This window comes from Dermacentor andersoni, chromosome 10, assembly GCF_023375885.2.
Source record: "Dermacentor andersoni chromosome 10, qqDerAnde1_hic_scaffold, whole genome shotgun sequence".
Classification (NCBI taxonomy): domain Eukaryota; kingdom Metazoa; phylum Arthropoda; class Arachnida; order Ixodida; family Ixodidae; genus Dermacentor; species Dermacentor andersoni.
The window spans coordinates 29,798,903-29,824,809 of NC_092823.1; the positions used below are offsets into that span (position 1 = coordinate 29,798,903).

Sequence of the window (25,907 nt, forward strand, 5' to 3'; positions counted from 1 at the left end):
TTTCGCTCGTATGTTTTAGGGAATCTTTTAACACTAAACTTTTCTGACACAATAGACATTGCATTGGTCCTGTTTTCGCACATCCAGACAACTGTAAAGAACTGGAGCTATCAGTTTAATTTCATATTAACACGCCATCAAAATTTAAAAAAGAAAGCAATACTGGAACAAAGCGAGCATTTTGCGTTTCGCAAACCATTAGCCAGTGCTCATCAGCGAACAGTTTAACGCGTGCACGATGGTAATCGACCAAACGGACGGCAAATTTCAATGGTTGTGGTGGGGTCAATGGCCAAGTCGTGACGCATTCAAGAGAGCGGCCACATTTGCGCCGTGTCCCACGTTGAAAGACACGCACGCATGCTCGAAATGTAGTGCGACGCGTTCTATTTTTTTTTATTTTTTTATTCTATTTATGTTACTTACTTTTGCACAGGCGGCAACTGCAGCGAGCAGCCAACGCAACGTCGGCGTTTCTCGCGCAGCTGTTCATCGGGAACAGCTGCGTGATTGAGCCGCTTCCGCGCCGCACTATTTGCGTGCAGCGTCGGCAGAAGTTTGAGTGTGCGCAAGGGACCACGTCTTCTTCCGCGCAAAAATTAAGTACCGTGTTCGAAGAGGACTACGCAGTGAACTTTTTTTGTTCAAGTATATGGAAGTGCTACATAAGGATGGCAAATCTTTCTTGTAGAGGGAGCCATGATACGAAATAGCAGCATAGCTCGAAATAGAGTGAAAACTGAGAGTGCGAAGTGACACAGCTCTTAAAACATACCTCGCTCTTGGTGGCCTGTGAAGCCCGGCTGCAGTGCTTCGTCTGGTGCACCTAATTTGGAAAGTTCAACTCGATCTCGCGCAGACGACGCTACCTCCTCGCCACCACCCTCGCAGCAGACAAAAGACAGGTGACCCAGCTGCAGGCGAATTTATTGCTCACGACAAGAGAACGTGGAGATATGATCAAGGCGCAAACATGTCCGTGAGCGACCCGCTGCTGAAGCAGCTCAAAGGTGAGTACACTGTCGAGGAGGCCCTATTTTGGGTAAGAAACCTGCAGGTTTAGTTGACCAGCTAACGCACTTGTAAACACTCGCACGAGACGACAGATTGTGGTAAATAAGTAGATCTGTTGGGTGGCTGCGACGAAAATTTCGCAGAACTATGAAGCCACAAAACAAACACGTAATCTATGCCTATTTGTCCGCGCTGCGTCACATTTATTGTCTTTTGTAGTAAAACTACGAGGTAAATTAGCGAATCATCTGCGATCAAAAACAGCATCCATAAATGTCTGGGCGCAGTTCCGTGGAATTCACAAAAGCATATTCTGGAACCGTTCAAATGGCCATAGGGTGCTGGCGCAGACACGGTTCCCTTTTGATTCGTTTATAACTTTTTTTCTCTCTTTTTAATATGTTGAGCATATGGATCCCTTGCAAATCAGTTTACCCTAGACTGCTATTAAGTGCTACGTTTCTGTTGTAAAAAAAAAAGAATGCTGAAATAAAATGAGATGAAATGAAATGAGAGTGAAACGTTTGTGTGTGAAATTACGCCAGGACTGTTAAACGAAAATACACTTTTACTAGTTATCGACGGTGTGGAATATTAATAACTGACATCTCCGCCAGCAAAAAGACGCCAGTGTTCGATTGTTCTTTTTTTATATAAAGAATTAAAAAGTACTTTAAATTTCGTAACACGTCATCATATTGTGATTACCTATAAGTTGCTGGGTGATATGCTATTATATGAAGTATTTTGGTACTTGTATCTCGAAGTAATCATGTGTATTCATGTTATTGTGCTTTGTGAATACTTGTAGCGCGGGCAGCCGTCTGGTCAAGCGAACAAATGGAAGTTTTTCTCCACCACTTCTATCTCTGTTTGTTTAGAGAGACGGAAAGGAAATTGAATAATTGATTGACGAATAGGATTGAGGCTTTCACTGCTTGATAAAGGAATTGAAGGGGTCACGGTATCTAGTGACGAAGGCGCGCTGGCTCTTCCTCCTTATGTTAGGTCATGGCATCTATTCTTACCTTGGAGGCAGTCAATACTGTCTTTCGTAGCGTTACTGAATCTAGTTCCTCGCGTCCTCATTCTCTGAAGTGTAGCACACGCTGTGAAAGGACCAGCTGTACTTACTAATCCTCAATGTGATTGAGAAGGCTGCGAGTCAGTAAGTAGGCCGTCCAGGCGGTGTTCGAGGGAAGACAATTAGGCTTTCCGCCATGCCAGACGCAATCGGACTCGTCAGTAAAGGATGCATTCTAGAAGAAGGTCATCACCAGGCCATTCGGTATTATTTCATGCTTCAAACGCGCTGCAGTCTTTGAAAAGGGGTTTGGTTTTCTAACCCTTTTGTTTTTAACTATCTGTAAATATGGACTGTTTGACACCTCTACGTGGCGCCAGCTGCTCCTGTTGAGGGACATGATAGTTGTGTTCATATTAGTCATACCATCAACATGACTCAAAAAAGAAAGGGTTAGGAAACATTATTTCCAATGTTCTTGTGGAAAACAATTTTAATGTCCCTACCACATAAACGTTCGCAAAAGATATGCTTGTTTTTGGTCAGTTGAAAAATTTACAACTCGCACACACACATATACGGACACAGGAGCCACAGGAACACGAGGACATGAAGAAACCTGTAAGCAAGAATGTGTGCTACTAGAATACGAAAGCACAAAAACACGGACAACAACAAGACAAGCAATTATAGAAGGATGAGATGAGCCGTAAACGAATTGATTAACCTTTTTCATCTTTCTGATTGCTGTATCGACAAATTATACAATTGCAAGTGCAATAATCGCTACAATTCTTCTAGTGACCATGTAACGACACTTTTAGATTACTGATAGCTGTCTTCTATCGAAATCACGTAGCTTTGCCGAAATCGTCTGATGGGGAGTGCTATATCTCTTTTTCCCATGTAAAGGAAAAGGCTCAACACCTTAGTTCACCTTATCCCACCCTAATTAGCGTCTACATGAAAGCTGAATAGAAAGTAAGATTATGGGCGTAGAAAGCTTCGGCCATAGTAGTATGTGCGACGTGTTCATATTAATATAGGGTTTTCTCTTTCAGTAAAGTTCATATAGCCTACAAAAAGGGCTACTACATACAGCACATGGTGTCTTCAGTTCTCCAGCTAAATTAGTCGGCACATATTTCTTTCTTAGCTTAGTACATGATAGTGTTGCAGTGTAGGTCTGTACTATGAAGAGACGAAAAATAAGACCGGAATTAAGAGCGCATTTGTTTGAGCCTCTTACGAGTAAAACAAGACATATTGAGTGGCATGGATTTCTAATTAGTCTTGACGTCCAGATCTGTTGTAACTGAGTTGCAGCACAACTGATCATCCTGCATCTACTGCTATCCTTTGCGCAGAAACACCGACAATAAATTGGTCTTGTTGCGAATATTTTCACAAAGAAAGGCACAATTTAAGGTATATTTCCACCTTATTGACCATGACTCCCTACAGACATTACAGCCACTTGCTGTTCGGTGACTTCCACCTTTCAACATTTTGCTGGTTTGATTTGGCCACTAAGCTGTCCAAAAATTACGTCCCAAGCAGATTCATTACCGTCTGTGTTATTTTCAAATTAGCACAATTTATCACGGAAGCAACACGCATTACTGGTCATAGCTTTAATTTTTTTTACTAAACACAAGCTGCCACTTGCTAGCGGATATGTTTCAGATAATTCACTGGTTGCGAAATTAGTCTTGCATTTTTAAAAGGAATATATTCACCTACAATCACTTATATGATCACATGCATCACTAGAAATAGTTGTAGATTTATGGAACATCATATATACTGAAATGTGGCCACTTTTCTAAGACTTGTAAACCAGGATGTCGCGAGAACCCTACTCGTATTTGTTATTCATTATTTGCATTTTTCTGTGTTGTGATAAAACGTCTGTGTTCGGTTACTGCATAAGTTTACACACCTAAATCTGTACACCCTTCGATTCTAAAATGAATTTGATCGTTTATTAGAGATGAAGAACAGTCTTTGTGCGCTAATTTACACACGTATCTGGTGTAACCCATGGCACAGTCTTTAAGCCCAATCTATTACTCATATATACATATACATATACATATATATATATATATATATATATATATAAAATCTTATTCCCGATCTTTGCTAACGATTTCGTTCATGAGCGTCGCATTACTAACCTTACATTAGTGCGGTCCAAGCACTGCCGTCCTAGCTGTGTAATATCTACCTATTATCTTTATAAACAAGCCCCAACTCTCACTAACACCTGAAATACGTATGTGTTCATATACGCCATGACTTGTCAAGTGCGATCTAATTACTAAATTACAAAATCAGTAAACCATGTCATCGGCTACTTGCGCCGTAATACTGCTCACGCTAGTCTTAATCACCGTAACAATTATACATCGAGGCAACAATATAATAGCCTCTATCATGCGGTTATAGGCGTCAAGTTTGGCCTGAGTAAAGACACTCGCTGTGCAGTGAGGGAAAATCATCAGGAAACCGAAGGGTTTACATTGTGCTATGGCACACTTATAAAGGCCGAGATGCAGTGAAAGCAGAGTATACTAAAAACGAACTTTTTGTTTATTTATGTGTTTGCTTATTTATTCTTTATTTGTTTATTTATGTATTTATTTATTTGTGTATTTATTTAGGTACCCTAAAGGCCATTATGGCATTACGGAAGTGAGTGGTTACAAGAAACACGGGTAAATTTAACCAAACTGGACGCAATAAAGCAGAACAATATATATGCAAAACCAAATAACAAATGGCACCTAGATATACAAAATTAGCTATGGCGTTCGGGAGTACAGGTTGACCAATGAGAAGTGGGTTCATAGTTATACAGTGTTGGACATGACGCTCCTGAATAAATGGTGATCTGCGATGATAACCGTCGAGATGGGAAGGCGATTCCACTCAATGGAAGTGCGCGGTACAAATGAGTGCAAGAAAGCGCAGGATATGCATATTGGAATGTCGACCTTATGAATATGATCTAGCCTGGGCGATACATACAGAGGCAGGAAAATAAGTTTGTTGCGTAACAGCGGGTGATGAAATAGCATATGTTGAAGACATAACGTATAGGAAAGAAGTAAATAATTTATTGTGGAGAATCGATAAAGTGTCGGCTCAATAAAGAGGGTTTGTAAAAAAATTCGGCATGCACACCTAAGACTGCCTATGTGTAGGAACGCCAAAGCAGTATAGTTCATTTGGTGAAATGTTTCTTTTTTCTGCGTTTTCGTTGGCCGTGATAGCCCGCGCCTGGGTTTTAACTGCACTTTTTGAAGGCCACATGAAAACGAGTCAAGCGTCTCAACGCGCTCGTTTGCCCGCAAGGAGTTTATAACTCCAAGGCCCGCTCAGCGGCGTTCAATAGGACATTAAATTTATTTAATACACTCACTTTATACAATTATGCAGTGGCGCCACCTCCTACTCCTTGGCTGCGCCGTCACGAGCCCAACGACGTACGCACTAGGCCTCACGTTTAGTGCGCCAGGTGGCTGCGACGTGACGTGTGCAACGACGCATGCACTAGGCACAGATTTAGCCAATCGGAATCGTGGAGCCGCCGTGGCGTTAGGGAAGCGTGCTCGTCTTGCGCCCCGGAGGCCCTGGTTCAACTCCCATTCAGCCCGAAATTTACCTAATTTCCTTTCCGAAGGCATTAATTTACTTTGTTTACAGGAACCTCCCTAGGAAATTGGTCGTCTATCCGAGTAGTTTTTTGATGCGTTTTTGCTCCTTGTCGTCGGCCGTTTTTTGGTACCATCATTTGGTCATGCCGCCGAATTCAATGTCGCACTTTCGCATAATTGGGCATATAAAGCTTTCGCATTAAAACAAGAGAACAACAACCACAACAACGTCTAGGACATCCTGCGGAATTGGCTATCTAGAGCAGCAAGTTCTTCTCCATCTCCTTTTTTTTTCTTATAGGATATATAAAGTTTATCATAATATCAATTATCATAATTTATCCAGAGCTGACCTCAATAAGAAAGAAGTATGTCTTGCTTAACAACATTGGATATTGGCTTCACGTCTTGTATCACCGGCGAAGTCAAGAATCTTTTTGGAAATGAGAAAGAGGGGGGTGTTTTTATGCTAGGTATTGGGGGTGAGGACATACGCAGTCGCCATCTGTTGGAAGTGCCCCGCTTGCGTAGTACGAGGGATAACGCGGCGCGCTCCTCATAGATTTGGCTGTCGGCGCTCAATAAAAACATAACGCGGGAGCCCTCCTGGACATTTCTGTAAATACTCTCGAACCGATGGAATTTTTTTTTTGCTGTTAAAATAATAAGATTGGGCAAACAGAAAGCACATAATGGTTTACAGACATAATCTCTTTACCGAATAGGTAGAGTGAACGCCCACTGCTGGTGGTCTCCGCGATGGAGTCACCCTTACTGGCTTTTTGCGTGAAAGGTCGGCAATTTCTTGGAGCGAAGTGTGTGAAATGTGTTCTTGTACAGGGCTGTCTCTATAATCAAATGGCGCATAATAGAATGAAGCTTCGATGCAGTGATCGCACGGGTTTGTGGTGATCGACTGCGCGTCTGCATGCATGTGTCGCTGTGAGCGTGTTTTCGCACCGTGCCGTGAGCTTTAGGCCGAAGCATATGAGTAATTGACAGTACACAAGCAACCATGGTTGCATAGGCACTATTAGAGCAGTTTGAAAATAATGTCTTCATAACTACGAACTTCCACGCTTACGACGGTGACTTGTGATGTACCATCGAGACGATTCAATCTTTTCTTTCTTCTAAAGACTTGGACGTTTTCATATTATTATTCGTCAAGTTGCCTGCACCGTATGTTTATCGGTCTTATCAACGAGAAATTACCCGCTGCTTTGTTTTCTTAATCCAGTACATTTCATTGTTTGGTGCTACACAATCATGAGCATATGCCATGCTGTCGCCTTTCCATTCCAGTGAACTTGCCAGTATTTAGCATCAACAAGTTCACAGACCAAAGCTTCATGACGTTAGGCGGGCAGCGCGCGCCGGCGAGCGTCTGAGTGCGCGCGTTCTGCATGCTACTCACCCAACATCGCAACCCCGACGGCGTTTCAGAAATCTTCCTCGCTGGAGTGCTTGCTGCACGCCCCAGTTGCAGCCGATGGCTGCTTCCCGGTGCCAAGCTTCGCGATCTAAGCTTCTCGCAGCTTACTCTCCTGCGGGCACGTGTGAAGGCTGGCACCGGTGTGCCTTGCGTTTGGCCGGCGCTTCTGCACCGAGCAGTAGGCCACCACGCTGGACGCCTTCAAAGGCAGCAACTACCTATTATAGCGTTCTCAAGTGTTGTCAAACACACACCCGAAGCGGGAAAACCTCCCCACTTAATCAGAACCGCCGCATAGGTGAGACTTTAAAACTTTCCTTTTCAGCTCGCTTCGACGCTTCCGAAGCAACCGACGCGGCCGCTGTGTCCACGCGATCCCTCCTAGCACGTCACGCTGACGGGGGCGCCACCTTTTACAGTGGTGGAGCTCGCCCCGAATACCGGCACACATAAAGGTTTGGGGTGCAGGAAGTGAACATGTGCGCGATGTGCACCTCGCTCCTCTCGCCTCAATACGCGTAAAACTTGCGGACAAATAGCGATGGAAGGAAGAAGAGGCATTCGTCCTGCAGTGTACTTAGAATAGGTTGATGATGATGATCATGCTAATGATGATGAATGTCCCCTTTTCCCGTATGCGTCTAGGTGATTGCGCAGTGGGGGTATCGCATGTACCATCATTTAAGCCTTAGAAGCACACGTGCGGTTATTAACCACTTGTTCCGAAGGCTAGGTACAACATTTTTCTGCCGATTCTCATATTTTATTTCGGGATTGGAGACTGCTAGTAACATAAGATGGCGAGAGGCCACTAGGTGATAACTGTTATTGTTATCTTTTCGTTTTCTTTTTTTTGCAAAATTTGATACGTATGCGTGCAAGTAACGAACCGAAGACCTTGTAACTTTTTGCATGTTCGTTTTCTAATCTTTATGTCAATTCGCACACGTCCACTAGTTTACAATGATCGCACTGTAGAGGAACAATTTTTAGCATTGTACTCAACCAGGATTGTAACGCAAGAGTACGAGTTCTTTACATAATGTTGTTTAAAATATATGCACAAGGCGGCTTTATAAATGCAAACGTCATCAAAGATAACTTTTGTAAGTAAATAATCTTGTTGTAAATTAAAATTATTCCGCGCTTTGATTGAAATCATTATGTTATGATAATTCTATCAACAGCACGCAATAACTATGATTGCGCTTGCGCTTATTGAAACAGTTTGTCGTGGCTTCATCCCCATTCAACCAGTGCCTTGACGCCGCCGTAACAAATGACCCATAGGCGAAGCCGCATAGTAGCACTTGGTATTTCGCAGTGTTGTAACGAAGTATATGAGGCATTATGCGAGTATCTCTTCTCAAAAAAGGACATTGTCTTTCGTTAGCTCGTCCAGCATCTGGGACGAACGTTCCATCATTCAGGCCAGCTGCAGTTGGCAAGGATAGCGAGACAAGTGCGCAGGTGCTTTGGGAGATGTTTGTATCACTACGACTAAAGCATCATGGGCGGACTAACAAGTTTTGTTCCTCAAAAATTGAGAATGTACGCAATATATCTGTTTAGGCGGCATTCATAGGATGGCAAGGGTAAATGTTACAACAAATAGGGTTAGAAAATGTGCGCGGCATACTAAACGTAGCATGTACTATGGCCAGTGCGCGCTACATGCTCGCACTACAGCGCCTACTTCACAAACGAACACTACCGGTTTCTCAGAGCCAGTGCGCAGTGGCGCCGCGCTACTCGATGCCGCCGTCCCCTGTTGCCTGCTGCTGGTTGACGTAAACCGAACGTCACCTTGAGGGGCGTGTCGCCTGTAGGTGGCCTAATAGTTTCGGTTTCGTACGCACCGGTAGTCTTTTTTAAAAACATCGCGCCACAGTTTCGCGGGCACTCACATTTTTCGAGATCCGAATGTTGATACCGCTTGTACGCACAGCTCCCTTGCGAATTTCGCATTTATGACGAACCCACTGTAAAGGAAAGCTTAAAACTCATTTGTTGAATTTCAGTTAACGAGCGACTACTTACCGCGTATCACCCGTCCATCCGTGGCCGCCACCGCTGACGCCGAGTATACGAAGGAACCATCCTTCTACTTCAAAACTGCTATTTTTAACTACTACCTAATATTTTCGTAGAAACACCCGGTATATTCAGGCATGTTCCACGCGCGAGTTCATGGCAGCACCGCTAGAGGGCACAGTGAGCCTAGAGGAATGAACCAGATAGGAGCTCAGATTCATACACGCCTTATAATTGACGCGCTTTGGCGGTAGGGATAAGGTGTGTCGACACTTTGCTTAAATAGGAATAGCAATAACGGCGATATTAAACATGATATTGGTTCTGCCGGAAATTTTATTCATTTGCCACTCGCGGCACCAGTTGTGCGCGATAACTAGGTCAGTCTGGAGAAAGGCGACATCGTTATGGTCGGCTATGTATCTATATATAGCAAAGTCGTCAGGAAAGAGGCGAATTACAGATATGTCAAATTGGATTTAGCACTGCCTCAGCAAGTAACACAGAGGGTTGCGCAAGCTCCACTGAATAGCCAAGTCGATCACTTTACGAACTACCGCCCGTCTGTCCGGCCAAGAGAACTGCGGCTGCTTTGTTCAGAGCAAGAAACACATTCCATTTGCGGAACATGTTGTCTATATACATAATTGAAATAAAGAAAACCACAAGATATTACAAGTTACTTTTTTCTCTAAACTGGGTGTCACCAAATGCCGGCGTCCCAAAAGAGCCCGTTCCACTTCCGCTCGTGACTGACACACGGGAAGGAGTAGCGATAACACTTACGTAACACTACATCCACGCCTGTTGTCTCGTGACTCGATGCGCAGCGATGTGTTCTGTGTACTGGTCTGACCCGCTTACATCTAATTTCATTCATTGTAGCCTTAAGGACTCGAATGCATTACAAAAAGCGTGGTCTGCAACAAAGTAGTTCGACATATACGAAAGAAAACAACAATAATGCAAGAAACATGCACTAGGGCACATCTACAGCAGTTGGTTATGTAAGTACTGGAACAAACAGCCAGTGAAATCGTAATGAAAAACCAATACTAAGTATCATGAAGTTATAAGGGCAGTATTAACATTCGTTTCAATTTGAAAAACGATAATCTATCTTGACGATGAACTGATGAGATACAGCAAATATTCTGTTTTATTTTTACAGCGAAGGTGTTTAGGGCTATGGTTCCCTGCATTTTTGTTCCGCGTGCGCAAAAAGCGTGGGCCAATCCCGGAGATAAGGCAATGCCGGGCCGAAACGCGGTGGAGGTGAAGCAGGCTTCAAGCATGCTCCACCAACTTGCGAAAATAAGTTTACTATCTTGCGTACAAATAGAACCGGTATCAGATATTAAGCTGGTAAGAACAGATACTACACTTTCAATCGCGTCGGCCGTGTCTACGTTCGCGCCGCCCTTTCTTTGTTGGCATTCCAAGCTCTTGTGTATGTACTTTCCTCTTCTTCCGCTTTCCCGCGGGGGCGTTGCCGTCGCAAGGTCACGTGTGTCTAGTTTCCTCCGGCTCCTCGGGGCGGCGGTCCCTTCGTCTGCGCGTATGTATACACAGAAAGCCTCTTTGTCGTGTGTTACACAGCTTCGCTCCTTATCCAACACAGAGTGGAATGGCTCATAATTGAGCTCATAATGGCTCATAATATCATAATTGATATTGAGGTATGGTTTTGAGCACCACAATTAAAAGAAAAATAAAGCTGGAAAGAAGAATAAAGATCAAACGCTTCTCTGAGTAACTTTTTTTTTACTTGTGACACTAAATACAATGCCACCACATCATTTATTTATGCAGTTACCTCACAGACTCGCGAAGGAGTATTGCGTGAGGGGAGGATACAGTGAATTAGCAAAAGGAAAGGAGTACAAATAAATTCTACATTGTTAGCGAGTAAACATCAAAGAACAAACATAGAAAAATATAGATAACGCGATGAATGAAACAAAACGATTGTGTGAAGTAGCAAAAAAGGAGCACCAAGAAATTATAGAAATTTTAGCCGCTGAATATGAAAGAACAAGTCTCTAACAATGTTAACGCAATACAAAACAAACATTCAATCAAAACAAACAAAAGAACCTATACAACTTCGCTAAATGCATTTACTTAGATGCGCAGTATGATTTAGTTGTGATGAATTATGGAAATAATATACATACGCATGCTTTGAAGGATAGAAGGTCAAGAATGTCAACTATGTCGTTTGGTAAGTTATTTCATTGCTGAATGGCACGTGGTAACGCGGAAGAATTAAAAGCATTGGTTCGGCCAAAGATACGCTGGAAACTGAGATGATTATGCAGACGCTGAGATGCACGAGATGGACGAGAGAGCGGCAGCGTGTACGGGCGCGTGCTATGGACTATTTTGTGAAATAGGCAAAGCAATGCTAGGGTTCTTCGTCATTCAAAAAATGAGAGGAATAAAGACGACTTCATGATAGCAACGCTAGTGTCGCGGTGATAATCTCTGACAGTGAAGCGGGCGGCGCGGTTTTGGACTGACTCGAGAATCGCGATTAGGTAAGCTTGATGAAGTGGCCAGATGGGGGCTGCGAATTCCAGTTGTGGCCTTACGAATGTCTGATAGGTGATTTGTATAGCGAGGGCAGGAGCATCGCGCCGGTTACATTCAAAATAACCAAGCGTACGTGAGGCTTTAGCAGTTACTTTTTCGATGTGCGCAGACCATGACAGATTACGTGTAAGCAGAATGCCGAGGTACTTGTATAAGTTGGGGCGTGTGACGGGTTTCTTATCCAGTGAGTAATCGAAAGCGGAAAACGTCTTTTTGCGGGTCAATGTGATTAGTTTTCATATAGCAGTATTTAGGGTCATTTGCCAAGAACAGCACCAGTTAGTAATACGGTCAAGATCTCGTTAGAGAGCGACGTGATCGGAGGGTCAGTAGACTTGACCATAGATCGCATAATTGTCTGCGAAGTGAATGGATGACGTTGTTTTGCACGGCAGGTCGTTAATATAGATCAGAAAAAGTAATGGTCCGAGCACTCTTGCTTGTGGACAGCAGATGTTACATCGCTGATACTGGAAATAAAGTTATCGACGACGGTGAATTGCTTATGGAATGACAAGCAATTTCTTATCCAAGATACTGTTGTGGAATCAATGTTTAAGCATGAAAGTTTAGCCACGAGACGGCAATGAGCAACGTGATCGAAAGCCTTAGCGAAGTCTGTGAAAATGGAATCTGTCTGTGGGCCCGTATCCATGTTTAGGAAAATATCCGTAGTCAATCCGAATAGTTGGGTTTCACATGATAGCCCTTTTCTAAAACGATGCTGATGTTTAAAGAAGAACTTGTTAGTTTCCGAGTGAGTTGCTACGTTTGGAACGATTATGTGTTCTAGTAACTTACAGGGAACGCTTGTTAGTGACATTGGACGGTGATTGTTAAGGGCGCTTTTATTGCCAGACTTAAAGAAAGGTATAACTTTACCGACATTAGAGTAATGTTTTACATGTCTTTATGACGAATGGCGGGCGTTATTCACATTTGTATTAGCAAAGGTACCCCCGCCTTATTTGCATAGAAAAGTTACCTTGGGTGCCCCGCGCCCTCTCCAGAAAAAAAAGTCCTGGGTACGTGCCTGCCTCAATGTGTCCAAAACAAAAGCTTAGTGAAACGCTGGCTGCGCTCCGCGTAGACTTCTGGTAAACATTCAGATAGTCATGTATGTATAGGGATCACATTTTGTGTTCGTCCGAACCACTGAAATTCCTTACCATCATAGCTTCACAGAGTTATCCACAGAGTAATATCTTTATGGAGATCACATTGCATACACCGAACGAATGTACAGCTTATTGCGCAGCTTAACAGTCGATGATCTGAAATATTTAGTACCTGCAGTCCTGCTTTAGCGGCAATGAACTTCTCTTACAGACCATATATTCGAGCTCCGTCGCCATTGCCTTGTGGTGGCCATCGATGACTCCAATGGCCTCCTGCTCCCTTTCTGCACAACACTGGAACTCATCTTCCGGAAGGGGCTCCAAGGTATTAATAATAACCTGGCTTGGTCTTATGACTCTTATCGACGCGAAATTTTCTTCTCCTGTGGCCTGTCTGGGAAAACCTACTGTGCCACGTCGGAGTTTAGAAGTTCACGAAGAGTGTAGGCTTGCTGAGCTCATTGATACAATCCTAGGGTTTGTGTGCGTGCGTATGTACGTATGTATGTATGTATGTATGTATGTATGTATGTATGTATGTATGTATGTATGTATGTATGTATGTATGTATGTATGTATGTATGTATGTATGTATGTATGTATGTATGTATGTATGTGTTTTAATTGATTTCTGGGGTTTTACGTGCCAAAACTCCGATTTACAATGAGGCATGCCGCAGCGGAAGACACCGGAATAATTTTGACCACCACAGAATATTTACCGTGCTGCCAGTTTGTATTATTATTATTTTATTTATTTATTTACGATACCTCCATTATCCCTCATGGAGGGGTTTACATGAAGGGTGGATGAGAGTACAAATTAGTAGGAGCACAATACCACTGTAGTTAGCACTGAAACGAGCTAAAAGAGAAACAGCAGCGAAGGAAACATAAAAGCTAAAAACTTTTGCACATCCACAGATAAATAAACGGGAAACCGCATAAAATAGAAACGCCAAAACTTACAAAATATGACAGTCTACAAGTATTGAACGTAATGTGCACAAAAAGTGGCAGTAATATTTTCTAGTTATGAAACACGGCAAGCAAAAACAGGAAGACACCCCGATAAACATATTAAGGCGCTGACAGAAATATGTTAAAGAAAATATTACAGATAATGCAAGAGGATGACGCAATCAGGCAAGTGATTCAATGACTGACCTAAAACGTGCAGGATCATCATGACCAATGAGGCTGACCGGAAGATTGTTCCAATCGATGGTTGTTTGAGAAAAGAAGGGATGGAGATAAGTAGTAGTCTGAGTATGTGGGGGATAAACTGTTTTATGGTGATTGATACAGCTTGAAAGACGGTATGCTAATTTGATAAGGGTGTTGTCCGGAGGAAGGGTATAGTAGAGCTTATGACAACGGCAAACTCTGAATGTCTTGCGGCTCCTGTCATGGTTGGAAAGATCAGCCTTTGATTTTAACTTATTGACACTTGTATGATATTTGTGGTCAGAAAAAATGAATCTGGCTGCATGATTTTATACCGACTCGAGTTTCTTACTAAGGTTGTGTTTGTGAGGATGCCAGATGGCGCACGCATATTCTAACTTATATCTTAGAAGAGATTGATAGGCTAATAACTTAACGGAGGGTGGGGAAAGTGCTATATTACGTCGTAGATAGCAAATGGTGCGGTTATCTTTGTTTATGGTGTGTGTGACGTGTGATGACCACGTCAGGTCGCGGGTAATGTTAGGTACCCACTGTTTAAGGGAATCTACTGAATAACTGACCTCGCCATTGAGCACGTGCGTATGACTGATATTCCTGTTCTCTTTGAAAACAGATAACGGAAGTTTTCTGAACATTCAAGACTATGAGCAATGTATGTGAACGAAATGTGAACGTTTGTTATGTCGCGCTGAAGCATTAGTTTATCGATGGGATGTGTGGTGGAACGTTAAATGACACAATCATCCGCGAATACATGAACGTTTGAAGATATGCACGCTGGGAGATCATCCATGTAAATTAAATAAAGGAGCGGGCTGAGTACTGTTACCGGTGGGACACCGAAGGCGACAGTAGACAAGGTGGAATTGACTTGAATGGGGGAAACAAACTGTTGGCGATTGGTGACGAACTGTTTCGTGCATTCAAGTACTAAGGGGTCTTACTTTAGGCACGATAACTTTAGTAAGAGTCGATGATGAAATACCTTGTAAAAGAATTTCTCATAATCAAGAAATATGGCATTTACTCTAGACTACAACTCATGTCATAATAAAAAAAACATAATTGAGTTCCGCAAGCAAGGCCTTCCCGGAATCCGTGTTGATTAGGAGTCAAGAAATCGACAGAAGTTAAAAATACGAGAACAGGGAAGTGAATAACGTGCTGAATTATTTTTGAACACACACTGGTGAGTGTAAGGGCACGGTAAGTTTTCGTTGAGATACTTCTTGGAAGAGGTATAACTTCGCCAATTTTCCAATCTGAAGAAACAGAGCCTAATTCGACAAACTGTTGGAAGATTTGCGCTAAGTGATGCTCACAATATGCTTTGTATATAATAATACTAAGCTCGTAATACCGGCAGTTCCTGTTGATGAGGTAAGTTTTATTGATCAGATGATTTTAGCGATATCACAGGGTTCCAGCTTAATACTGGGCAAGCATGGACATTCGAAGAGGGGGTATGTTGGAAGGCTATCGGAAGGTTCGTTGGTGAAGACACATCGAAATGTGATGTGAAGAGCCTCGGCAACTTGTTTTGGGATGACCATACCGGCTTGATCTAACAGAGATGCAGATGTCGAAGAATCGCGAGGATTATTGGTCCGCCAAAACTGCTTTGGGCTGCTGAGTATTAGTGAAGGTAATGTGAGACAGAAGAAGGTGGGCTTACTGCTTGCTAATAGAGAGCCGAATAGCTTAGCCGTAGATTGATATTTGTCCCACGTGTACGAAGTATTTGCCAAGTTAGCCGATCTGAATTGGAGCTTTTTCTTGTTGTTCAGTCGTTTTATATCTCTATTAATTCATGGCGGCATAGCTTGATCATGTTTTTTTTTTTTACTGGAATATATTTCGTGATTAGCCGCTGCATTTCATTTTTAAACAGGGAACAATTCAAATATATGGAGCGAGCGTAGAAATCCGAAAAAAAAATGTGTCGCAAAAATTGCTTTGTTTGGTGTTGATGCCGTTATAATCTCATTTGTCATATAGTATTATTGTTTTTGTCCTGGTGTCTCGGCTGATTGAATTGTATTTGTACGTACCGTGGATGGCTGCGTGGTCACCGATGTTATCAAGGTAACTAATCGGGGAGAAATTGACTGGTTGTGAAGTTAGCACAAGGTCAACAACGTTAGAAGACTGCGGTGTGCACGTAATGAGTTGATTAGTGGCGATACGCAAGATGTAAGGCATGTCCTTACAAAATCACTTTATTTATTTTGTTTCGATATTGTGTAAGCTGTAACCAGGTAATGTATGGAAAGTTAAGCTCGCCTAATATAGTAATAGCGGCCTTGGGATACAGAGAAGATACCTTGTGTAATACATCTTGAAACAATGATGTAAATGAGAGGTCAATGTCTGGCGGACGGCAGCAAGCTCTAGATATAATGGGTGGGCTCACTGCCTTGCTAGTGACGAAAAGGATTCCTAAATGGAAAGGAATAGTTATACGGGCGCACTGCAGGGGGTGGTGAGCGCCTATAAGAACATCACCACTTCGTTTTCTCTCACGGTCATGTCGAAATAAATCAAACTCAGCGAAAATAGAATGAAGCTCTTGGTCACCAGTAGATCAATTTAGCCAGGTTTCAGTAAGTGTTTCGAGGTTGGATGTGAATGAGTCGGTGTGACTGCCTAGAACGTCCCCTTTGTGTAAAACACTTCATATGTTACTAAAAAAAAACGACCAATCAGTTCGCTTGTTATGTTCGCAAGCAGAGCGCACTTGCTACGATTGGACTTTGAGAACATTTTGACTAGTACGTTCGAATGTGTACGTATCGTTCCCAAAGATTAGTTTGTTATAGCGTAGCTTGAACGAAACTAATCGGCTTTTCCCGAAGTCGACTAAGTGCTGATGAGCAAAGCGATTCCTTAGAGAGTAGCCCTCTGTAGTGCTTATACCGGGAACCTTAATTCTACATCCTGCCACTAGGACATGCTCTCTTTGTTATAAGTGCGCGAACTTAACTGCCACAGGACGTTTTCTTTCATAACGGAAAGTGCCAAGACGGTGTGCGCTTTCAATACCTCGCGCCTCGACGGCAAACTGGAGATGAGAAGCGCAGTAATAGACTAGTTTATCTTTTTCTGACTGTGCCCAAGTTTCTCCGTCTGCATCGACAAGCCCGTAAAATGATAAATTTTGCCGGCGTGCTCTGTCCTCCGCCTCGTCTACACAGAAGGTTAACGCAGCAATTTGGTTAGCGTGGCTCTCAGCAAATGTATCAAGGCTCTTGACCTGAGTTTTTACAGCGGCGAAAGAACTACAATCCTATTGTATTTTACAAAGTCGTTGTTTGATGGCGTCAGGGATTTGGTCGTTATTGCTTTGTTTAGCTTTTGGGGAGCTCATTTGATTTAATGAAATGAGCTAATGAAAGCTAACAACATTGAGTTACTGGAATCGAGAAGAAAACATATGTCGTTTAAATTTTTTAAACTTACTTCTTCACGGTAAAATCGCTATTGATCAGACAGTTTCTTTCCCCTTTGGCCACAAGACCTACGGGACATTACCAAACACACTTTCTAACCCCTTACTTGCAAGAACAGACATTTATAAGTTTTCCTTTTTTCCGCTTTCTGTGTCCAACTGGAATAGCCTAACGGAACCTTAAGACGCACTGTATGACTAGATGATTATGTCTTTTTGTGTTATTTCCTCTGGTACTATCATGTTTCTTTTCTTGTTGTTGTGCTCCTTTTGTGTAAAATACATATTCTGTAAATTGTATTGCCCGCCCTGCTTGGACCAGATTGTTCTGCAGCATGTAATAAATAAATAATAAATTAATAAATAGCTTTGACTGTCCTCACTTGAGTTCGCCGAGAGCCTTTACCAGATCCAGTGCTCGTCAGATGCGGAGAAAGTACCGGTAGGACGAGGATTTACCTCAACGTCTCCTGCGAAAAGCAGCAACAAAGAAAGAACAGAACCGCAATCTATAATTATCGCGTAACCTTATTGTGGGCTCGGCTGCAGTACAAGACCAGCATAACGCGTACGTCGCGAGAATAAAGTGAAGTGATTTTCACCTGCAAGAAAAGAACAGGAGTCCAATGAGCATAACCCATTGCTGACATGCCACCGAGCCCACTGAAGGGAGTGCTGATTTCGGTGTTTATTTGATCGGTTGATTAGGGCGCTGCCAGAAGCGCGAAAAATGACCCTTGTTGAAGCAAGCATGCAGTTGGGGTTGCGATGATGGCGCTGGTGCCACGGGGCACTGACGCCGTTTGAAGCGCTGGTCGTTGACGTCAGACAGCCACTTTTCTGCTGATTGTCGAGCTGTTGCCAAGCAAGGCTGCACCTGGAACTGAGCAGTGTGTGCTGTTACGATGGAACGCGCTTGACATTGCAGCGGCACGGAAGGTGCCAGAACGGTAAGCTGCAAGAAAAGAGCGGGATTCCAATGAGCACAACCCATTTATGGCGTGCCATTGAGCCCAGCGCGGGACACTGCGTTTCTTCATTTCGCGCTCAGCGAAATGCCGCCGCCGCGTCCGGGATTTCATCTTGCGACGTCATGCTTAGCTGCATAATACCACAGCCGTTAAGCCACATGTATGTATGTATGCATGTATGTATGTATGTATGTATGTATGTATGTATGTATGTATGTATGTATGTATGTATGTATGTATGTATGTATGTATGTATGTGTGTGTGTGTGTGTGTTTGTGTGTGTGTGTGTGTGTGGCGGAACTGTCAAAACAATTAAACAGGGAGAAAATAAGAGATATTCGAAATTATAATTTGAGAAAGACTGAGGACGCATTAAAAGATAGACACAGCCTGAAAACAGTGAGAAGGAAACTACGCATCCGACAAACCAAGATGTATGCACTGAAAGATAGGCAGGGTAATATCATCAGCAATGTCGAAGACGCAGTGAGCGAGCGTTGCAATGTGGTCTTGTTGGTAATGCATCTTCAAGGGGTGTACGGTAGTGCGATTAAAAGACGGGACAAAAGAAGGCACACAGGGATACATACAGCGCTACGTGTGTTCTGCGTGTGTCCAGCGTTTGGTGTCCCTGTGTGTCCTCTTTTGTCCCGTCTTTTAATCGCGCTACCGTACACTCCTTGAAGATACATTAAAGGCAGCGGAATAATTCTATACTGACATTTATAGTAGCCAACACAGCCAGGATGCCTACATTAATAGTAATGAGCAGGTTACAGAGGCCTTTTCTGTAACTCGCAATGAAGTTAGAAGGGCCTTGCGAGACATGAAATGGGGCAAAGCGGCAGAAGAAGATGGACCACCAGTCGATTTAATCAAACATGGTGGCGATATAATGGTTGAAAAACTAGCGGCCCTTTATACGAACTGTCAATCGACTTCAAGGGTCCCAGAGAACTGGAAGAATGCCAACATTATACTAATCCACGAAAATGTAGAGTTTAAAGAATTGAAAAAGTATAGGCGCATTAGCTTACATCAAATATTACATAAAATATTCACCAAGATAATCTCCAATAGAATAAGGGCAAAACTGGACTTTGGTAAACCAAGAGAACAGCCAGGTTTCAGGAAGGGATACTCTAAAATAGATCGCAACCATGTCATCAATAAGGTAATCGAGAAATCCGCAGATTACAATCAGCCTCTCAATATTTCTTTCATAGATTACGAAAAGACATTTGATTCAGTCGAGATGCCAGCAGTCATAGAGGCATTTCGTAAGCAAGGAGTACAGAACGCTTACGTAAATATCTTGGAAACTAGCTACAGAGATTCCACAGCTACCGTAATTCTCCACAAAAAGTTAGGTAGATACCTATAAAGAAAGGAGTCAGGCAAAGAGAGACAATCTCTGCAATGCTATTCACTGCGTGCTTGGAAGAAGTATTCAAGGTAATAAACTGGGAAGGCTTAGGAGTAAGGATCAATGGCGAATACCTCAGCAACCTTCGATTTGCAGATGACATTGTCCTGTTCAGCAACACTGGCGACGAGTTACAGCAAATTATTGAGGACCTTAACAGAGCGAGTGTGAGAGTGGGTTAAAGATTAATATGCAGAAGACAAGGATAATGATCAAGAGCCGGGCACGGGAACAAGATTTCAGGATCGCCCGTCAGCCTCTAGAGTCTGTGAAGGAGTACGTTTACCTAGGTCAATTGCTCACAGGGGACCCTGAGCATGAGAACGAAATTTACAGAAGAATAAACAAGGGTTGGAGCGCATTCGGCAGACATTGTCATATGCTGACTGGAAGCTTACCGTTATCATTAAAAAGAAATGCGTAAAATCAATGTATTCTACCGGTGCTGACATATCGGAAACAAACTTGGAGACTGCCAAAGAAGCTCGAAAACAAGCTAAGAACAATGCAAAATGCGATGGAGCGAAGAATATTAGGCATAACGTTATTAGGCAAACAGGGGATAGCCGATAATCTAATTGACATTAGGAGAAAGAAATGGAGTTGGGCAGGGGATGTAATGCGTAGGTTAGATAACCGGTGGACCATTAGGGTTACAGAATCGGTGCCAACAGAAGGGAAACGCTGTCGAGGACGGCAGTATGCTAGGTGGGGTGATGAAATTTAGAAATTCGCAGGTGCTAGCGGGTATCGGTTGGCGCACGACAGGGGTAATTGGAAATGGCAGGGAGAAGTCTTCGTCCTGCAGTGAACATAAAATAGACCAATGATGATGATGATGACGACGACGTATGTACGTATGTATGTATGTATGTATGTATGTATGTATGTATGTATGTATGTATGATGAAGAACCCAAAGGTAACAAACATAAAATATAAGTAATACTGACGCATGTCTTTAGGCAGGCGTACTGCACTATCATACCCGTTACTTCACGCAGCAGCACCCTTGTGTAAAGTTTCGACTGCTCATTGCGTTACTTTCCTTGTAGCGTCTCTCACAGCCTGCGTCGGTTTTGCGATGGAAGTCGTCAAAGAACAAGGTGTATGCCTAACATCTTCGACTCTTTCGTTTTCCTTTTTTCTTTCTTTAGTGTTGAGGATCGTTTTAGTTCTATTTTTCTACCGCAAAGTAAGATTGTCAGCCAGAGAATTTACGTTGAAGCGCCTAAGCTATTTATTGCATGATACGGTTCGCCAAAACGCCCACAATCTGTCAGAAGTGGTTCTTGTGGGGAAGGAGGAAAGGCTAGCACTATTTTGTCGAACTCAACTGAGCGGCTTCTTATTAAAACTCTATCGCCCACACAGTATTCAACGTGCACCATTTCTCGAAAAATGCGATAACAACAAAACTTTACGTAACCCTCCGGACTCCCCATATCGTGCCCGTCGCAACTTCTTATCTCTAAACCTTATACGAAAGCTTAAAAGAAAGCGTGTTCAAGACGCCTAGAAGATAAAAACGAAAATTACTAAACTTTCAAGATCATGAGTGTGCAAGAGTTCTAGAACGGTGTTGAACTGCGTATAAAGCGTAGAGACAACTCAGTTGCATCTCTGAGTACATTGAAGGTGTTTAAATGTTTAGAGTGTTCGAACAAATATTGGAATTAAACAAAGAGTTTACTGCTGTTTTAATTTAAATGTAGAAACAATAAGAAAAAGAACTGCAAGTTGTTGTAAAGACATTGCGGAATACGTGGATTATACTTCCACCGGCGGTAACGTGGTATTTCGTACGACCTTTTTATTTTCACACTGACCTCTTGCCTTTGTTGCGCTATTGTCAATTATACCTTTCACAAAACGTATTAGCATATCATTAGCCATAGTGCTGAACACTGCTGCAGTCGGCTGTTGACAACCCCTAAATACTGGTACTCCTGAACATAAATTATAGCCCTTTGAGGGGACTTTGAGTGAATTGAGAGAAGTGTAAAATAGTATTCCGCTAGAATTCAGTAAGAGTGATTGGTGCGACTTGCGAGGTGTTCGTCGAATCGAAGAACAAATAGTGCGTAGTGTGTTTTGAAAGCCATCTGTGCAAAGCGCATTTGCCAGTGTGTTTCACAATCATAAATCATGTCGCAGAAGCACAGCTGAACTGTCAAGGAACAGGATACGTTTTTTTTTCACTCCTGAGTAGCATGATATAGCGGATCAAAACATGACGCACTTTGGAAACCGCAATGAAGTCAGTGTTTGAACTTGCAACATAAACTCCGATTTGCATAATGCAGAAATAGGCGTTCTACTTTTGATGAAATTAACTTAACCAACCAAAAGGTGATATTTATTTAAGCTGCCGTTTCAAAACCACGTCTCCTTTTTCATCAAGGGATTGGAAGATGGATGGCGACTTGGCAAAGCTTTTTACAACTTTTTGATAATAAGGGAGAGGAAGGAATTTCACTAGGGATAGTAAAGCTGGTTTTACTACCCTTGCCCGTCGAAGAAACCGCAAAAGAGCAGGAAATTGACCGGCGGACAAAGGTTCACGGTACCGGCGCTGAATATAGAAGGCTAGTTTCGCTGTGCCGCTTCAGTATACATTGGTGAAAATGTGTACAAAGCTGCTTATCGTACACGCGTCAATTCCTTTCACTACATGTCCGAGCTAGTAACCTGCACATAGATGCGGGCGGAGCACGTGCCGTAGAGCATTTTGTGACAGGATTCGCTATTCTAGCGAAAGAGGCGTTGAGAAGCGGTGCACTAGGCAATAAATACGTTTAAGGGCAAGTGGTTAGCGTACAGTGTACGTAAGGCGCAGAAGAATCGGCCTTTGAGACACCGAAATCAGTAAAAATAATGCCGCAAGGCCCCCAAACAGTTTTAAGGAATTTGTTATGCAACAACCGGAAAAGCGAATTGGCCAGCTTCAGTGGCGGGGTTGAAGAAATTTGTCGGCCAATCAAGCTGTGGTCCAGTGTTCGACTCCCTTTGGTAACATATTTTCTTCCCTGGTAGTTTTATTTATTTATTTATTTATTTATTTGTGATACCCTCAACGTAAATAATTGTACATTGCAGAGGGGAAGGGTGAGAATACATTCTAAGTGTAAGAAATACAGGATTAGTTCAAGAAACTTCCAAGGAACAAAAGCAATACGAAAAACTAGTAATGCATTCGTAACAAATAACAGAGACTTACATAACATGAAAATATACAGGAAGAGTACACTTTACCAAGCAGACAACGTTCACGAATAAGTACATAATTATGTGATTTGCCACCATACATTATTTAATGTTGATTAGTGCATTCTTAAAACGAGTGGGGTCACTGATGCTTACTAATGATGCAGGTAGGTTATTCCAGTCGACTGAAGTCCTAGGAAGGAATGATTGTGAGTACGCGACAGTGTTATGATGGGCTACGTTAATTTTATGTAAGTGGTCACGACGAGCCGAATAATAAGGCGCAGGTTGAATTCAAAGAGGGCGAAGAGATGCGTTGTGGTAGTAGATTTTATGAAAAAGGGAAATGCGTGATTCTTTTCTGCGAAGAGATAATAATGGGATTTGAAGGGTACTGTTCATTAATGTAACGCTAGCAGTGCGATGGTAGTTAGCTAAGATGAAACGAAAAGAGCGATTTTGCACTGATTCAGTTTCGTTAATTAATGTGATATGATGAGTATCCCAAACGGATGAGGCATACTCTAATTGGGGGCGGACGTATGTTGTGTACAACAGCCGTTTTAATAAAACTAGCGCATGCGACAAATTTCTCTTCAAGTATCCTAAGCTGCGCTTAGCTTTAGATATTACATATTGTACATGCTGCTTCCAAGAAAGATCGCTATTTATATGAATGCCAAGGTGACGGTAGCATGTAACGGATTGAAGGGGGCAGTCATTAAGGGCATAGGTAGGGCAAGTTGTGTTAGAACGAGAAATCCGCATAGATTTACATTTATTAATGTTGAGTTCCATGCACCAAGTGAGGCACCAATTAGATATGTTATTTAAATCGGATTGAAGGGTAGCTATATCAGATGCATTAGTTATTTTTAGATATATAACACAATCGTCAGCGAATAAACAAATTTGTGAGGAAATGTTATCAGGTAAATCGTTAATACGTATTAAATGTAAAACAGGACCAAGAACAGACCCTTGAGGAACACCGGATTCAACTGGAGCCGCGTTAGATGTGGAGTCATTAGTTACAACAAATTGGGAACGATACGAAAGGAACGATTGGATCCAGCTGAGTAGTCTCGGGTCAATGTTGAGTGCGCTTAGTTTGTGTAGTAGCAGTACATGTTTGACCTTGTGAAAAGCTTTAGAAAAATCCAAAAATATGCAATCAGTCAAAAAAGCGCTAGCAAGATATACATGTAAGTCATTAGTGAAAGTTACGAGCTGAGTCTCACAGGAAAAGAATTCGCGAAAGCCATGTTGACTGTTAGAGACAGAACAATTTTCTTCAAGACAGTTGACAAGGTTAGAAAACATGATGTGCTCCATAATTTTGCACGGTACTGAGGTAATCGATATGGGTCTATAGTTAAAAGGATCTTAAGTTTTGCCAGCTTTGTGGATAGGAATAATCTTTGCTGATTTCCAGTCATGAGGCAAGGGTGAAGACAGGTACGATTGTGAAGAAATTCTCTCTGAGATGATAGAGGAATACTCACTAGTATTTTTTAGAAATTTCGTCGTGATTTCGTCTATTCCACCAGAAGACGTAAGTTTAAGAGTGTCTATTATTTTTTTTATGCCAGTAGAGTTAAAAATTACAGTATCCATAGGAAACAAATTGCAGCATGATAGCCTTGGAAGGTCGTTATCATGTGCCGAAGGAATGAAAGCGTTTATAAGCATATTACTTAAAATCGTAGTTCATTGCTGCCGAGGTATAGGCTCGCCGGAAGACGTGCTAAGTGGTATGATTTCTTTTCTGGATGTTTCTTTCCTTTCTCTCTCGCCTTTTTTGACAGTGTCTCTGACGTGGCGAAAACGTTTTCGCCGCATAGATCAGATAATGGCAAATGACCACAAACAATGCATCCTCACGACCTCTCCATTACCAGGTCTAATGGAGTGTCGGGTCGTACGTATAAGTACATTTATTTCGCTGCTTCTACAACGCCGTTCATTCCGCTGTTCGTATGTCATCCATGTAGCGCACGCAAGAACGGCACAATAAGCTTATATAAATTCGGGACCTGCTGGTCAGATGCGTGTGGCATTCGAGCAGCAGTGATAGCGCACTACTTGATGTCGTCTTGCTTTGTCAGGTGTGTGTCGCCAAAACCCTTTCGCCCCATGTGGCAGACTGTCACAGACAAAAAAAAGGAGGGACCCAAAGTAGAAAAATTTTGTGAATTGCATCCAGCCCGGTTATGCATCCTTGAATGTTCCTTCTGTAAGAAACACTATATCGGTGAAACGGGACAATGAATTAACGTCAAATTAAACGGACATCGCACGGATATAGCTAAAAAGCTTCCCAAAGCCATCGCCGAGCATTTAAACCACGCAGGTCATAACCTTGACGAACTTAGACTCCGCATCTTACAGCCAAACTTTCGTTCTCAACGAGAAAGAAAATACAAAGAATCATACCTTATACATAATTTCAAGACATTCCAACCAATAGGCATAAACATTTGAAAAGGAGCTTTAGAATCTATTCGCTATGCTAAATATCAAGCTATAGGCGACAACATTTAGTTTGGTTCCCTAGCATTATTTCTCCTTTAATTAATTAATTAATTAATTAATTTATTTATTTATTCCGTTTCAGTACTTTCTATTCTTTTATTATTAATTTTTTCACGAGCACCGGTTTCTGCCGCTCTTTCTATCATCTCTTCCAGAGACACGATAGCCTACGACCAGCAGTCAAACAGGTAATAGAGGGCTGATGTGCATGCTGTTGATACGTGGCTGACACACCGGCGTTGACACG

General features: G+C 42.4%; 1 protein-coding gene and 1 pseudogene across 1 annotated transcript in view; one reads left to right on the forward strand and one right to left on the reverse strand.

The window, feature by feature from the left end:
• Positions 1-218: 218 nt before the first annotated feature.
• Positions 219-25,907, forward strand: part of LOC126519136 (uncharacterized) — a 127,906-nt gene continuing 102,217 nt past the window's right edge. The window contains exons 1-2 of the mRNA XM_050168740.3: positions 219-1,010; positions 13,094-13,207. Coding sequence (XP_050024697.1) covers positions 974-1,010; positions 13,094-13,207 — 151 coding nt within the window. The 5' untranslated portion in view covers positions 219-973. The remainder of the gene's footprint in view (positions 1,011-13,093; positions 13,208-25,907) is intronic.
• Positions 10,391-10,572, reverse strand: LOC126519332 (U2 spliceosomal RNA; annotated as a pseudogene).